Here is a 15,000-nt window from a genome sequence, read left to right as displayed (position 1 = left end):
GACATTCAGCTTTGAGGCATCTTAAGATACGTGTGTTTTCTATTACTTTCTAGATTTATGGTATGGTATGTGAGTTAATAAATGTTTCACATATACCAAAATTTATAGCAGTTGTTTGGACACATAAATATATGTAAGTGCTTCAGTGTTCTTAGTTATATTCTAGATAAGGTTGTACACACATCCTGTGATATAGCATAATGTTCCTGATATACTAGCTTGTATGCTAGCTCATGACTAATTGTCTTAGATTGTGGGCAGAATATTTTTGGCCTTCTGTACAAACAGATTATATTGATATAATACTATGTAGAAATGCCATGATGAGAGCAGCAGTATTATGGTTATTGATTTTCTTTATTAACCTTATTTTTTCTTGCTGATATTATTCTCATTGCCATTTTCAGTTATTACTATATTTGATTTTGATTATTGATGTCATGTACCTATCTTTAAGATGATTATGGGACCCTCATTCTCTCCCTCTCTCTCTCTCTCATTTTTTTTTTTTTTTCTAAGTCAGAACATTTAATCATCTTAGACTTAATCATTATTGCTACTCTTCCTAGCATTTTTCATATTTCTTTATCCTTTGTGAGGCATCATGTATCCAATAACATAGTAGATCCTATATAGAGCCATTACTTCCTCCCATTAACCCATTGCGTACGGGTGTCATGACATACATGACGTAGGAGCTTTGGCCTGACGACGGGCGTCATGACGTACACGACGTTCGGGGATTTTGGATCACTGTGCTATTTTATTTTGCTATGAAAAATGAATGAGTGATGATGGCTACTGCAGTCATAATTACTATAATTACCGTAATATCGTGCAAGCTTAACGTCCAAAACCTAGATGACACCACTTTTTTCTAGCACCAGCAGGTGAGAGAGCCTTGAATGGCACCCATCCACGGTCTCTAGCATGCACTGTCTCTATAGAGCGATGGCACACACTAAGTTGATGAACCCTTGCTCTAAAGTACCGCCGATGAAGGATGTGCAGGCAGAACGAGAAGAGGAAGGTGACTCAATCCATACCCAGTGTCTAAAATGTGCTCCTGTGCCAATATGGATGCCTTTCAATGTGGCACTCACAGTCACAAGCACAGGTTTCATTCCTCTTCCCTACCTCTTCTTGTTATCTTTTTTGTAGGTGGTTATATGTTTCGTATTCGTTCATGACAGCACAAAAATACGAAAAAATAAAGTTGCCTTTTGTCCTCCCATAAAACAGCAATACTTCTATCACATTGAGTATAAAGAAAATAATGAGCTAATATGGATAACATACTACAATTTTAGTCAACTGCAGCACTGATAGAGCCTGTCATATGGCACATATAAGTCTCTAAACTCAATAAAACACACAAAAAAATAAAACACAAAAACCGCTCTAGTTTTACAATGAATGACTGAAAGAGATTTGGATGCTTCAAATTATATTGCTTCAAGTGGTCTCTCTCTAAAATAAAACCTATCCTGGAGGCTGGGCAAGCAAATTTATCTCCGTCTGCAATGGGTTAATAGAATCATCTCCCATTTAAAACCCTGATTAGGATTATTACACACTGCCCTTCATATTAAGTACAATCTTAAAACACCGATTAGGTTTTATCTCACACAAACCAACCTCCACAGCAGAAAATGGCGCAGGGAGGAGGACCCAGCGGAACGGGGAAGCTGCGGCAGTTCATGTGCATAGAGTACCCAGGTCTTGTGAATAATGTCGACAAGATGCTCGAGACTCTCGGAGGTGTGGAGAAGATATCGGAGGTGAGTTTGATCTCCTTGCGGGTTGGGGTGTGGAGTTGGGGGGTTTGTGGGAATGGGTAGGCGGAAGCTTTGTTTTAGGGATTTAGGGTTTTAGGGGCAGTGGATTTTGGGTTTTGTGTTGTCAGTGGGAAAGGATTTGCTTATGTGTGTGTGTGTGTGCTTACAGCATATAATCCAACATACAATTCCAGTCTGAACTTCAGTTCTAAATTCACAAAGAGTTGTTTTTTCTATCTTTCTTTTCTTCTTCTATTTCTTCTTTTTCTTTATATTTTTCTACTTCTTTTTCTTTTTCTATATCTTTTTCTTACTCTTCTTTTTCTTTTTCTTCTTCTTCTTTTTTTAAATATTTTTTTACATTTTCCCTCTTTCTTGGAGCCATTCCTTCACACTTATTTGTCACTTCCTTTACTGTGACTTTTGACTTTCTACACACCATTAGTGATCATTTGTGTGTGTGTGTGTGTGTGCGTGCACATGCGCACACGCATTCATTATTAGATTTCATGATGAGAGTAGCTCAAATATAGTTTATCTTCTTGACAATTTTTGATGACAAGGAGATTTTATTTTTGATGATATTTCTACATATATAACTCTCCTCTAAAATTAACAAACTAGATAAAATTGCATGGAAAAAAAAAATGATGATGATACTAATCTTAGTTTTTGTACTCATCTTCCATATACAAATACTTTATCACCATTCCTAATAGGGATGTTTCCATCACAATGGTTTTGATAAATTCCTCTTGAATTAGCTTCATTCATATATATGTTTTAATTGCATGGGTAATACATGTTTTTTTTTAAGTGAATGCACCATGACATCCTACATCTTGAGAGGAAATACATTCAAAATTTATCTTGACACTAAAATGTGGACTTTATAGAAAGATTTCATATCAAATTGAAATATTTCTAATAGGCTAAAAAGTGATTCACACAAATACAAGTTAAGTGAAGGATGTACAGTAAAGCTTTTTATACAAAATGCACCAATATAATGCCATGATAAGATTTTATAAAGATGTTGCACTTGAGTAGCTTAGTAGGCAGAAAAAAATAATTTGATACTCCATTGTGACTTTATGGAGTGGCTTTTACCTGTTGCCTGGAAAGTTGGGCATTGGTATTTTATTAGATATATTATAACATAGGGTTTTATTACATTAGAATGCAGAAATTATTATCTAGCAATGTGTTATTGACTGGGAATATACATTAGTAGAGTAAACTATTCCTATGCAATATAGATTGTTGCAACACACCTCAACTCATTTGGAGTTTGTGTAATCTGGCGACAGGGACATCACTTCTGTTGTATTATGTACATTACAGTAAGTGTATTGTTTAGAGATGGCCAAAATAAAGTTAAGGATGTGATGCAGGGAGAAATTGGTCAAAGTGTTCAGTATAACTATTTCTCTCTCTTTCTCTCTCTCTCTTTCTCTTTCTCTCTCTTTCTCTCTCTCTTTCTCTTTCTCTTTCTCTTTCTCTTTCTCTCTCTTTCTCTTTCTCTCTCTTTCTCTTTCTCTCTCTTTCTCTTTCTCTCTCTCTCTTTCTCTCTCTTTCTCTCTCTTTCTTGTTTTCTCACTTCCTGTCTTTCTCTTCATTCTCTTCTCTCTCTTATTTTGCTCTTCCCTCTCTCTATATTTATCTTTTGATTATCACTTAATGATATGGTTCAATAGAGTATGTACTTTGGCAATATTTTTTGTTCTAAAGGAATCACATATGTATGTATTATATTACCCCGGTCTTAGTACAACTCTTGTAACTATATGAATCAATTTAGTTTTTTTTTTTTTTAAGAGTATTGTAGGAAATAATTTAACCAAGATTGACTATTCTTAACCACCGGGCTTACCAAACTTCTTTCTCTTTCTCTCTCTCTCTCTTTCTCTTTTTGTCTTTCTCTCTCTCTCTCTCTCTCTCTCTCTCTCTCTCTCTCTCTCTCTCTCTCTCTCTCTCTCTCTCTCTCTCTCTCTCTCTCTCTCTCTCTCTCTCTCTCTCTCTCTCTCTCTCTCTCTCTCTCTCTTTCTGTGAGCCACTCAATGCCCCTAGTTGTAATCCTCTAGCTGCCAGCAGTTGTGAACCACTAGCTTCGCCTGTTGTACCTGGTGGATAAGACAGGCAGACGTTCACGTGTCAAGGTCTTTATTGGTGGACTCAGTTAATACACTTGGATCCAGCAAAAGGCAGGAGGTCAGAGCTGTTTGCTCTGCCTGTTCTTCTTTCTGTCAATCCCTTGCCTCTCTCTGATTTTCTCAGCTGGTTCCTTCTGTCTGTCTTGGCTTATGTGTTCTTCTTGGGCTACTTTCTATGCCTCAGGGCTGTGAGGGCAGCTGCATGAAGGAGACATAGGGAGCAGGAAGGGTCAGGTCAAGACTGACTAAAGGCATATAACAATGGATTAAGTAGCAAAGCATAATCAGAGCCTTAGGTCACATGATATGCATTATCAGTGCCTTACATTTTCTCTTTCTCTCTCTTTTTCTCTTTCTCTCCCTTTCTCTCTTTCTCTCCCTTTCTCTTTTTCTCTCCCTTTCTCTCTTTCTCTCCCTTTCTCTTTTTCTCTTCCTTTCTCTCTCTTTCCCTCCCTTTCTCTTTTTCTCTCTCTCTTTCTCTTTCTCTCTCTCTCTTTCTCTTTCTCTTTCTCTTTCTCTTTCTCTTTCTCTTTCTCTTTCTCTTTCTCTTTCTCTTTCTCTTTCTCTTTCTCTTTCTCTTTCTCTTTCTCTTTCTCTCTCTCTCTCTCTTTCTCTTTCTCTTTCTCTTTCTCTTTCTCTTTCTCTCTCTCTCTCTCTCTCTCTCTCTCTCTCTCTCTCTCTCTCTCTCTCTCTCTCTCTCTCTCTCTCTCTCTCTCTCTCTCTCTCTCTCTCTCTGTCTCTCTCCCTCCCACTCTCTCTCTCTCACTCACACTCTTTCTCTCTCTCCCTCCCACTCTCTCTCTCTCACTCACACTCTTTCTCTCTTTCTCTCTCTCTTACTTTTTCTCCCTCTCTTTCTCTTTCTCTTTCTCTCCTTTTCTTTCTCTTTCTCTTTCTCTCCTTCTCTCTCCTCTCCTTCTCTCTCCTCTCCTTCTCTCTCCTCTCCTTCTCTCTCCTCTCCTTCTCTCTCCTCTCCTTCTCTCTCCTCTCCTTCTCTCTCTCTCTCTCTCTTACCAAATGTATATTGAAACAATGCATATTTTTTATGATAGTCCAAATCCTATAATGATTATTATAGGATTTGGACAAATTTTATAATCATCATTACTGTTATTACTATCATTGTTATCACTATTATTTTCACATACTTTTATTTTCTTATCTGTTTGTCTGATATTATATCTCCCCACCTTGCTACTGTATTTTGATTTTTTTTTTTTTTTTCCATTTTCACTACTCTTATTTTATCTATTCCTTTTTTCCTATTTTTTTGTTTTGCTGTTTAACCATCACCATATCTCTCTCTCTCTTTCACTTTCTCACTTTCTCTTTCTCTTTGTGTCGTTCTCTGAAACTGACCAACCAGTTGCATAAACAGGCGCATCTCCTGTAACTGTACTATGCTCTGACCAGGTGTACTGTGAAGACAACAGGAGGATGGAGTTACGCTTCCGTCCTGATGACGTCTATTGCAAGCCAACCTGTGGAGAACAACACAACTCCACAGCCTTGTTGTTACGCGTCGTCCGCAGAAAGAAGAAGAAGAAAAAACAGGAGGAAGTGGATCTGCAGGGTATGCTTTCGGTATTTTGTTTTAGGAGTCTGGTGGGTTGGCGTCGAGTGGATTGAGGTACAGAGTATTTTGTTAATGTTATTAAACGTATGCCTGTGATTCTACGTTTTTGTAATAATTTTATTTCTTTTATTCTGCCACATTTCGAATGCTGTTCAGGGGTCTGGATGTCTGCAGCTGACTGTCATCTCAGGTTGCTTGATAGGGCATTCAACTCGGCTAGATTTTTGCTGCCTAACATAACTGTTAATTTAAACCATCGGCATCTGATTGGCTCCTTATCAGTTCTGTATATGATATATAATAATGTTGAGTATTCTTTATATTCTCAACTTCCTTCACACTATATTCCTCTGAGTAATTCTCTGAGTATGAATGAGTGTGCTCTGACACCTGGACATCATCATACCTTGCATTATTCAAGATGCTTTGTTTCATCTAATATCAAGATAGGGAACAATTTGCCAAATCATATAATCCAGTTGGACAGCATTGAAAAAATTAAGAGTGAGGCAAACAAATTTTCTATTTCTCCTCAACGGACTAATCCTGAATTCTTTAATGATAGTATATTTTCCAAATTTTTGTAAATCATTTAATCGCATTAATTTTTAACATATTTTTAACCTTTCATCCATTTCTTGTCAGTAAACTTTTCCCTTATGTCTTCTTTTCCCATTTGTATTGTTTTTCCTCAGTGCCTCTTAACAATGTGGTGCTTGGTATTTTCATCATGTACTCACACCCTGTGGAAAAACATCAGTGGCTCATATAATAATGATAATGATAATTAATGTTTATCGGTATTTTGTGCATGTTTTATGTTGGTTTATACCCTTATCAATAACTGTTTCAGAAGTACATTGTCTTGAATATACTAACAACTCTTTGTTATCTCAGTGCTAGTTCATACCTGCATATAACACTTGTGTATGAGTACCAGCATTAATTAATAATCAATATAAAGTTATGAAGGGAATTGCAAGAAACCAGTAGATAATATTTATTATTTGTAACATTGCCACTTGGGTATTAACTATCTCTTCAGAAGATCCATTTTATATTTGGAATCAATATAATTACATCAGGTGACCTCAGTTTTCCAAGTTCTTCTGAATATAGATTATTATTCATAACTTCATATCTTATGGCAGGAAGCTCACACCTATGCCATTCAGTTCCAGAACCAGTTGCCGGGAGTAGTTCTGAAGATCCCAACCCACCTGAGGGAGACCCAAACACATCAGTGAAATCAGAACTCATAGGTGTTGTGCATACTATGTACAAATTTAATAGTAAGTAATTATTTTGCTTTATTCTCTTGTATATGGTCTAGTTTGTTGAGTGCCAAGGTGTTAAAATCCTATCTTAATTACCCAACATGCATGTGCCAGTTGATGCTGAAAAAAAATCAAAACTGTGTCTCCCTTATACCCTTTTTTTCTCTTGATTATATTCTTTGGTAATATTTACTCCATTTCTCCCTAGCCAATAAGTTTTTTTCTCTCTCTCTTTCTATCATCAGATCTGTGCGACTTTCAGTATGTGCCTGTAGTTAACACCGATGATGGGCTGGACCAGGAGTGTGTCTATGACCAGCTAGTTCCGCAGGGCATGGAGAAGGCTGACTGGCTGAACCGCCCCGCCCCCTTGTTCCTACCCCCAGCAGCTTTCACGCGCATGGATGCTCCACAAGTGCGTATTTGGGTGTTTGGTTTGTTGTTTGCCTTAGGTGGTTGTATATATGTTAACCCAATATCACCAAGGAGGTTTTCACTCCACCTAGTCTTAACACCAGGGTATTTCAATGCCTGCAAACCTGATGCTTCGGATTATTACCCTGCTCAGGCCATGGCCACCCACTGCCTTGACATGAAATCTTTCTCTGAAGATTTTTGGTGTATATGTGTACTTTTTTGTAATATTGAGATTATTATTTGTTTCGTTCTGTTACTTGATATTACTTATTTGAGATTTTATCCTGAAACTAAGTCTTTAAATGCACCTGAAGTATTCATCTGTACAAGGATTCCTTTTCTTCTCCTTTTTGTTTCTTTTTCTTTTTATTAGACCTTTTTAATAATGTATCATTTTATCAAACATGATCATAACATTTACAGGACTATCGGTACAGACGAGAAGCCAATAGCGACTCCAAGTCCAAAGTTCCACAGAATATCATCTGTCGGACGCGTCAGAGAAGAACTCACTTTGCCATCTTCCATTCCTTTAAGGTAGGTCATTCTGCACACTTTGTATGTTTAAGTTGCAAGAGTAGTTATGGGATGACCTAAATCGAATGTTTTCTTATTTTTCCAGTTGGTGAAAAAACGTGCATTGCTGGTGAGAAATGTATTATGCATTGTACAGAAATATGAAAACTTTGTAAAATGGTTATAATTATTTTGTTTGTCTCATCTCTTCTGTTCCAAACAGTTTTTATTTATTTTTATTTTTTTCTGTATTTTTATGGTTACCTTTCTCTGTAAATTTGTTGTGACTGAAAGTACTAAAGGAATGACATCTCGTCATCTTGAAAATTATCCTTTAACCCAGTCACGACGGGGGCATTCCAGCAAACGGGCCCTGAATGCGCTGTACCATAGTGTACCACCCGTCCAGAGAGGGTTAATTTCCACTTTCCACTTTCAGCCTCCACCTTTAGTACCAGAGCATGCTTCCAAAGCACAGTATAGGTTAGCCATTCACACAAATTGCTGGTCAAGAATGGGATGGATGATTCCCGTTTTTGTAGGGCTGTGGATCCATGTCAAGTGGTTGTATGTACATTGTATCATATATTCTGCCTCGTTATGTTCATTAGTTTTGGATAGATATTTATATTACTATCCAAGAGATGAATACCCCCCAACCCATAGGGAGCATATGCACACTTGCTACACAATATACTGCTGCTCTTTGATGTGGGTGCAAGCAGTGAATAGGTGTGTGAAATCACCACTTGTCCTATCAATTTTGTCATTGGCTATTTTATGTAAGAGTTTATTGCATTGAATTTAATTAGGTAACTGTTAGCAAGCAATAGGGTATTCTGAACAACTTATGAGGTACTTTCAGATTCAAGCCCCTGCCATCAGCTTAGAATCAAAATAGGAATTTGAAACTTTGTAGGATGACTCACTTATAATGTAGGTATATATTATTAATGAACTTCTAATTTCACCCCTTTTTTATTTCTCTTTATTCAGCCAAAAATAGCTTGGGTTCTTCAGGAATCAGTCTAGTGACATTATGGTTGGCCGTTCTTTGACTTATTAATCTTTTTAGCCCACCCTTGATTTACAGGCATCTTTTTTTCTTAAATTGATAACTGATTTTCCACCCATTCTTTCTTCTTCATCATCTTTTATTTGATTTTTCATTGATAACCATACTTGCAAGAAGTATTTCCTGCATCCATGATCCATGTTAAATTCCCAGCATTACCCAAGTTCTGTGGGTAATGGCCAGCAACACCTTCTTGCTTTGAAGGATAGGAAGACGCTGATGCACAAGGAAGTTTGTATAGGTTTTCACTACTCAGCCTCTGGTCATTGGCTTTTCTTATTCATTTATTTTAACCTTATGATTTGTTTTCTTTAGATGATCGGTTGGTATTATTTGGTATGCTGTTAAGTTGAGTTGAATGGGAATGTCAGTTATTGTATTGTATTTTTTTCTCTCTTTTCTGAATGTGTTTCTGTTTTATTATAGAAGTATGTCTGGGTATTTATTCATTTTGCTGGGTATAGCAGCTTAATTTTTTTTTTCTTTTCTTTTCTTTTAAGTCAGTATATTGATCACACCTTGGGAATGGTATCTCATGAGTATAAAAATATGTGTTTGTGCTTGCGTGCTTTTTTTTGTGTGTGTGTGTCTATGTGTCTGTGTTTGTATGTATATGTATTTGTATGTGTGTGTGTATATATCTATGTTTTTGTGCACACACATGTGTATGTAAGTACATGGTAAATAGATGCATAACACTATATTTATTATTCTCATATCATCAATATTACTGCTGTCTCTCATCAAAATCATGTAATAGACCATTTTGTTTCTCTCTCTCTTTCTCTCTTTCTCTCTTTCTCAGTAACAAATACTAATTTTCTTCAGTATCCATTTACTCATATTTAAACACATTCCTCTTTTATATACCCATCTTTATCTCTCATCTCTCCCTTCCTCAGGACGACGAAGTGCCCAAGGACCCTCTGCCCGGAGCGATGTCGCAGATCCGCATCAAATTCATGGACAACGCCTTCTACCAGGGCCTCAAGGAAGAATTCGACAAGCGGCCAATTTGGTCCAAAAACTCCCTGCAGGTCTGGCTGGGATTTTCCAAGGACAAACTCAAGGTGTGGGGGACTTGGCTCTCTGAGTTTTTTTTTTTTTTTTTTTTTTTTTTTTTTTTTTCTTTCTTTCTTTCTTTATGCTTCTTTTCTTTTTTCTTTCTTTCTTTCTTTTTTTCTTTCTTTCTTTCTTTCTTTCTTTATACTTCTTTTCTTTCTTTCTTTCTTTTTTTCTTTCTTTCTTTATACTTCTTTTCTTTCTTTCTTTCTTTCTTTCTTTTCTTTTAAGTCACTATATTGATCACACATTGGGAATGGTATCTCATGAGTGTAAAAATATGTTTCTTTTCTATCTTTCTTTTTATTTGTTTTTTGTTATTGTGTTTGATTTGTATCTGATTTTTTATCTCTCTTTTTTTTTAGTTATTTATTGAGTTTATTAATAGATTTATATATATGTTTTCACTCACTTACCAACTTGTGAATAAGTGTCCCATTAAAATATTTCAGTACCTGCTTCCCACTCTCTCCTACTACTTCCACACGGGTCCCTGGAGGAACCTGTGGGTGAGGCTGGGCTACGACCCTCGCAAAGATCCCAACGCTTGGATTTACCAGACCTTCGACTACCGTATAAGACAGGCAGGTCGGTAAGAGAGTAACATTTGCGTCTGGAAATGTTGAGTTGAGAAATTCACAGAGGCAAAAGATTTCTTGATATTTCCAAGAACTTTGGTTTGTTTTTTAAGATTTCAAATTGTTTGTTGACTATATATGGAAAATGGATAATGTACATGTTTTTTTATAGACTTGAAATCTCTTAAAGAAATTGTAAAATTCTCCTCCCCGTAGGTGGCGTCAAGACAAAAGTGGAGGCAAAACGCAGCTACTCCAACTATGTCCTTCCTTACAAAAGCTCTAACACTTCAAGGAGAAAGGTTTGTGGTGTTATTACTTGCTTTGTTGTGCCAGTCTTTGGTCGTTCTCTTGGAAGAAAAGAGTATTTATGTATCTGCATATATGCCCGTGTTTGTAAGTCCATATAAATCCTAATATGAAGGGAAAAATATCTGTATTTATAAGTATAGATGTAAATTTTAAAATATAGGAATAGAAATTGTGTGAGTTTGTTTCTTTGTTTTCATTTGGGATGTCAGTAGTGACTAGCTGTAGTTTTGTTGTATTGAATAGCTGCATTGATAAATTAGGATATTTATCTATGTAAAAAAAAAGATAATAAAAAGTGTTTTTTCAATTGCAGAAAAGAATATCACTAAATTTAAGTATACAATTATTATTATAATACCATTTAGTCATTTAGTTTGCAAACTATTATATCATCAGATGAGGATCGCAAAAGAGGTACCATATTCCACCTCTATCATTAAACATATGGTTGCATTTTGGCTTTTCATTTATATGAGAAAAAAAAGAAGAGAGAGACGGTAAGTATCAGTTATTTAAATCACACAGATTGTATGCTAATTAGGAAAAGAGAATGTGAATGAATAACTATTATTTATTTTTTTTATTTTTCCCCCATTTTAGACTTCTGTGATCCAGTCCTTGCACCTGGGAGAGGCTGGGGAGGATGGTAATGATGAAGCCGCAGGTAAAGAGAAGGATCTGGAGGAGCTGTACATCTTCAGGCCGGGAATGATACCGCCATACAGGCAGATGTTCTACCAGGTTGGCTGTAGTCTTTGGCTTGGTTCTCAGTGTCCTCTCTCTCTTTCTTTCTTGCTCTCCCTTTTCTCTTCTCTCTCTTTCTCTCTTTTTCTCTCCCCTCTCTCAAATCTCTCTCCTCCCTATTATACAAATCCTCACATTAAACAATACACCAAATGGACCTGGACATGGTGTAGTAGGGAGGGTCAGTTCCCTTAGCCCATTCACGACGGGACGTATTTTCGCTTACTCCCGCTAAAGCCGGGAAGATAACAAGCAGGCGATGCTTCGTGCCGGGGTGTTTTCTCGCTGTGTGGATCCTCTCAGAGCATTTTTCACTCACCCTATTCTTATGGTTTTCATGAATGCATCTACAATGTAAAGGCACGTAAAAATATTGCAATGTTCAGAGGAGTTATTTTAGTCGAAAAACATGTTACAGTAATGCCTTTTTAGTTTTATTTTATTGAACTTTGCCTATATTCTTTACTTCTATGTGAAAAGATCAAAGGAAAGTGGAAGCAATCTCAGTGGGGCATCAAAAAACATGTTTTATTCTCTCTCTCTCTCTCTCTCTCTTTTATTTTTTTATTACCAAAACAAAGAGAAGATCAATATGAATAATCATACAAGTACATATGAGTGTGTACAGTACCTCGTGATGTGACATGACATGATATCACAGGTAATCAACAAATTAGAAGTAGTATTGCATTAGTAATTTTTTACTTTTATTTCTTGGCCAAACACATTTGATTTTACAATAGTATTTCGACTCGGATCTTTTTATTCAACCAATCAAGAAGCAGAAATTACCATGATGTCATCATCAATATCATGTAGTTTTCTGTGACATCATTTTTTTAACGTTATATCTCATCTTATGACACTCAAACACCTAAACTAAAGTAACAGAGTCTAAGAAATTATGTAAAATGATTATATTTGAGAACAATCTAGCGATCTATTGCTAACATTTCAGCACATCACAATTGCCCCTCCCGGCAATCGGTGAGAAAATGCACAATGTCCCAGGACGTCACCCAGGTCCAGGGATATTTTTCGACCTCGTGATAGGACGTCAGTTGGCACTAATGGGTTAAAACCCAGACTTCAATCCCAGCTGATGCCAGTGCTTACTCCCTGAAGGGTTCATGGGAAGGTGTTCTATCAGGGCAAAGACCCTTACAATTGCAAAACATAGGCTCTACCACTGAGCTATTCAACCCCATAATCCTTATATATACACCCACCATGCAAAGAAAAATAATAAGAAAAAAAACAAAAAATCAACCCCATGTAACATTCTCTTTGCCAGTACTGCGACATCCAAGTGCCTGAGATTCAGAAGCTGTTGGAGGAAGCCATCCTGACGGGGGCCAACAAGGTGTGCTCGGAGAAGTACGGATGGCTGCCAGCAGGAGTCGAGGTCAAGTGCCGGGACATCATCTCGCACCTCATTGAGAAGACCATAGCAGAGAGAAGTGAGTGGGGTTGTTTTTGTTTTTGTATTTTTGGTATGAGGTGAAGGCATCATGTATAATTTGTGCCAATATATTACAGGAAGCCAGAAATTCTTTATGTTTTCAGTTATGTAGATTTTGACCTGTTGATTGCCTCTCTAGGTTTATTATTGATTTTGATATCCGTCCACTCATTAGGGTAAGAAATCTACAGTCTAATGTGTGTTAACTTTCTTTTTGAGGGGTAATTGTAAAAAAGTTTTTAAACGTTGATATAGACATCCCTTTCTTTACACCGTAAATAAGAGGATGATGTTTTTAAAATCTATTTTTCAGAATTATTTCTTAAGTGTACATATTAATGATATTCTTTCTTCTTTTTTGCCCCTTTTTTTCACCTTTTTGCTTGCTTTTCTCTCTCTCTCCCTCCCCCTCCCTCTTTTTCCCTTTCTCACTCCCTCCCTCTTTTTCCCTCTCTCACTCCCTCCCTCTTTTTCCCTCTCTCTCACTCCCTCCCTCTTTTTCCCTCTCTCTCACTCACTCACTCTTTTTCCCTCTCTCACTCAATCCCTTTTTCCCTCTGTCTCACTCAATCCCTCTTTTTCCCTCTGTCTCACTCAATCCCTCTTTTTCCCTCTGTCTCACTCAATCCCTCTTTTTCCCTCTCTCTCACTCAATCCCTCTTTTTCCCTCTCTCTCACTCACTCCCTCTTTTTCCCTCCCTCTCTGTCCTCTACACACACCAGCTGCCCAAGGCCAAGGCTTGGACGAGGAGGAGCTCAGGTCAAACTCCGACACAGATTCCCCGACTGAAGGCAATTCAACGGAAGAAGAGACGGGATAGGATCAATCAGCGTTTCTTTTTTCTTCTACTACTTTTTGTATTAGGTTTTGTATTCAAGATGAAATGAATGGTATTTGATAAATTGCTTTTTATTTAAGCCTTAATTTTTGTATTCAAGATCAAATAAAATGTATTTAGTGTAATTTTCTTTAATTAAGCCTGGATTTTTTCCTAGTAGGCTGGCCTTTTTCTTTTTGAAGGCTTGAGTCTGAGTTCAAGTCGAGTCATTATTATTGTTGTTCTTATCATCACCTTTATCATCATTATGCCTTTCTGATTGTCATCACCAATACCAATACTGTTATTTTTTGTTATCATTAGCCTTTGAAATGGTTTGTTTCACAATTATTATCATTATTATTTCTATTGCAATAGTTTTTGTTGTGGCTTATTATTATAGCTTTGTCTTTTGTTGTTGTAGTTTTTCTTAATTTTGTTTATTATTATTGGTGGTACTGTATTTTGGATGTTTTTATATTTTGAATATTATTATTACCATTGCTCTTTTAATCATCATTATTACCACTGTTATTGGCTTTGTATTTAAAAAAAAGTTATTGTGAAATAACTTGTCATAAGAATTGTAATATTTTTATTCAAATTTGAGTAATCATGATTATCATCATCCTTATTTGATACTCAATTATTGACTATTACTAACATTATCATTAGCAATATCATCATTGGTATTTAAGCACTTTTCATATAACTATTATGCATTAATCAGTATTATTAGAATGCTCAAGTCTTTTTATTATCATTACTATTAAATTTACTTTCCCTATTATAAATTCCTTTTTTATCATTATCAGTATCATTATCAATACCAATATTTTCATAATCACTTTCATTATTAACATAATCAACATTATAACCATTCCACAAAATATACTAGTGTAAAACAGGGAGTGTAAATTAAAACAACCAGCTAGCTAAGTAAACACTTTATGATTTGCGTAACACTTTCTTGGTGCACACAAATTACACAAAATATACTCATCACTACACCATATGTAAAACCTTTTCTCTTTAGAAAAAACAAGTAACATATATATCCCTACTGTGTGGCATCTCACAACGAGAAACCAGAATGAATTAGTCCAAAATTGATGGAACATTTAACGCATGAATATCACATCTTCAACAGAAAAAAAAATCCTCCATACAATCCTATATATATGTATGTACATTTATTCATACACGTATGTATATATTCATACATATATACA

The 15,000-nt window shown here is 36.2% G+C and overlaps 1 protein-coding gene across 6 annotated transcripts in view; it reads left to right on the top strand.

Annotated features, from left to right (window-relative positions):
* The window catches only part of l(2)37Cd (general transcription factor IIIC subunit l(2)37Cd), a 24,713-nt gene extending 9,803 nt beyond the window's left edge, over positions 1-14,910 (top strand). For 3 of the 6 annotated variants that reach the window (XM_086533215.1, XM_043007947.2, XM_086533218.1), the window contains exons 2-12: positions 1,647-1,781; positions 5,345-5,504; positions 6,659-6,799; positions 7,030-7,199; positions 7,625-7,738; positions 9,695-9,862; positions 10,307-10,442; positions 10,649-10,734; positions 11,345-11,485; positions 12,783-12,948; positions 13,674-14,910. In XM_086533215.1, coding sequence (XP_086389341.1) covers positions 1,653-1,781; positions 5,345-5,504; positions 6,659-6,799; positions 7,030-7,199; positions 7,625-7,738; positions 9,695-9,862; positions 10,307-10,442; positions 10,649-10,734; positions 11,345-11,485; positions 12,783-12,948; positions 13,674-13,771 — 1,509 coding nt within the window. In that variant the 5' untranslated portion in view covers positions 1,647-1,652 and the 3' untranslated portion in view covers positions 13,772-14,910. The remainder of the gene's footprint in view (positions 1-1,646; positions 1,782-5,344; positions 5,505-6,658; positions 6,800-7,029; positions 7,200-7,624; positions 7,739-9,694; positions 9,863-10,306; positions 10,443-10,648; positions 10,735-11,344; positions 11,486-12,782; positions 12,949-13,673) is intronic. The other 3 variants (XM_086533217.1, XM_086533216.1, XM_086533220.1) reach the window with 2 other exon arrangements.
* The last annotated feature ends 90 nt before the right edge of the window (positions 14,911-15,000 follow it).

Source organism: Penaeus japonicus, unplaced genomic scaffold, assembly GCF_977035675.1.
Source record: "Penaeus japonicus unplaced genomic scaffold, GWHDUDI00000001_assembly GWHDUDI00000039, whole genome shotgun sequence".
In the NCBI taxonomy this organism is placed as follows: Eukaryota; Metazoa; Arthropoda; class Malacostraca; order Decapoda; family Penaeidae; genus Penaeus; species Penaeus japonicus.
The sequence above is the reverse complement of the archived record's forward strand: the minus strand, read 5'-3'. Positions and strand labels throughout refer to the sequence as shown.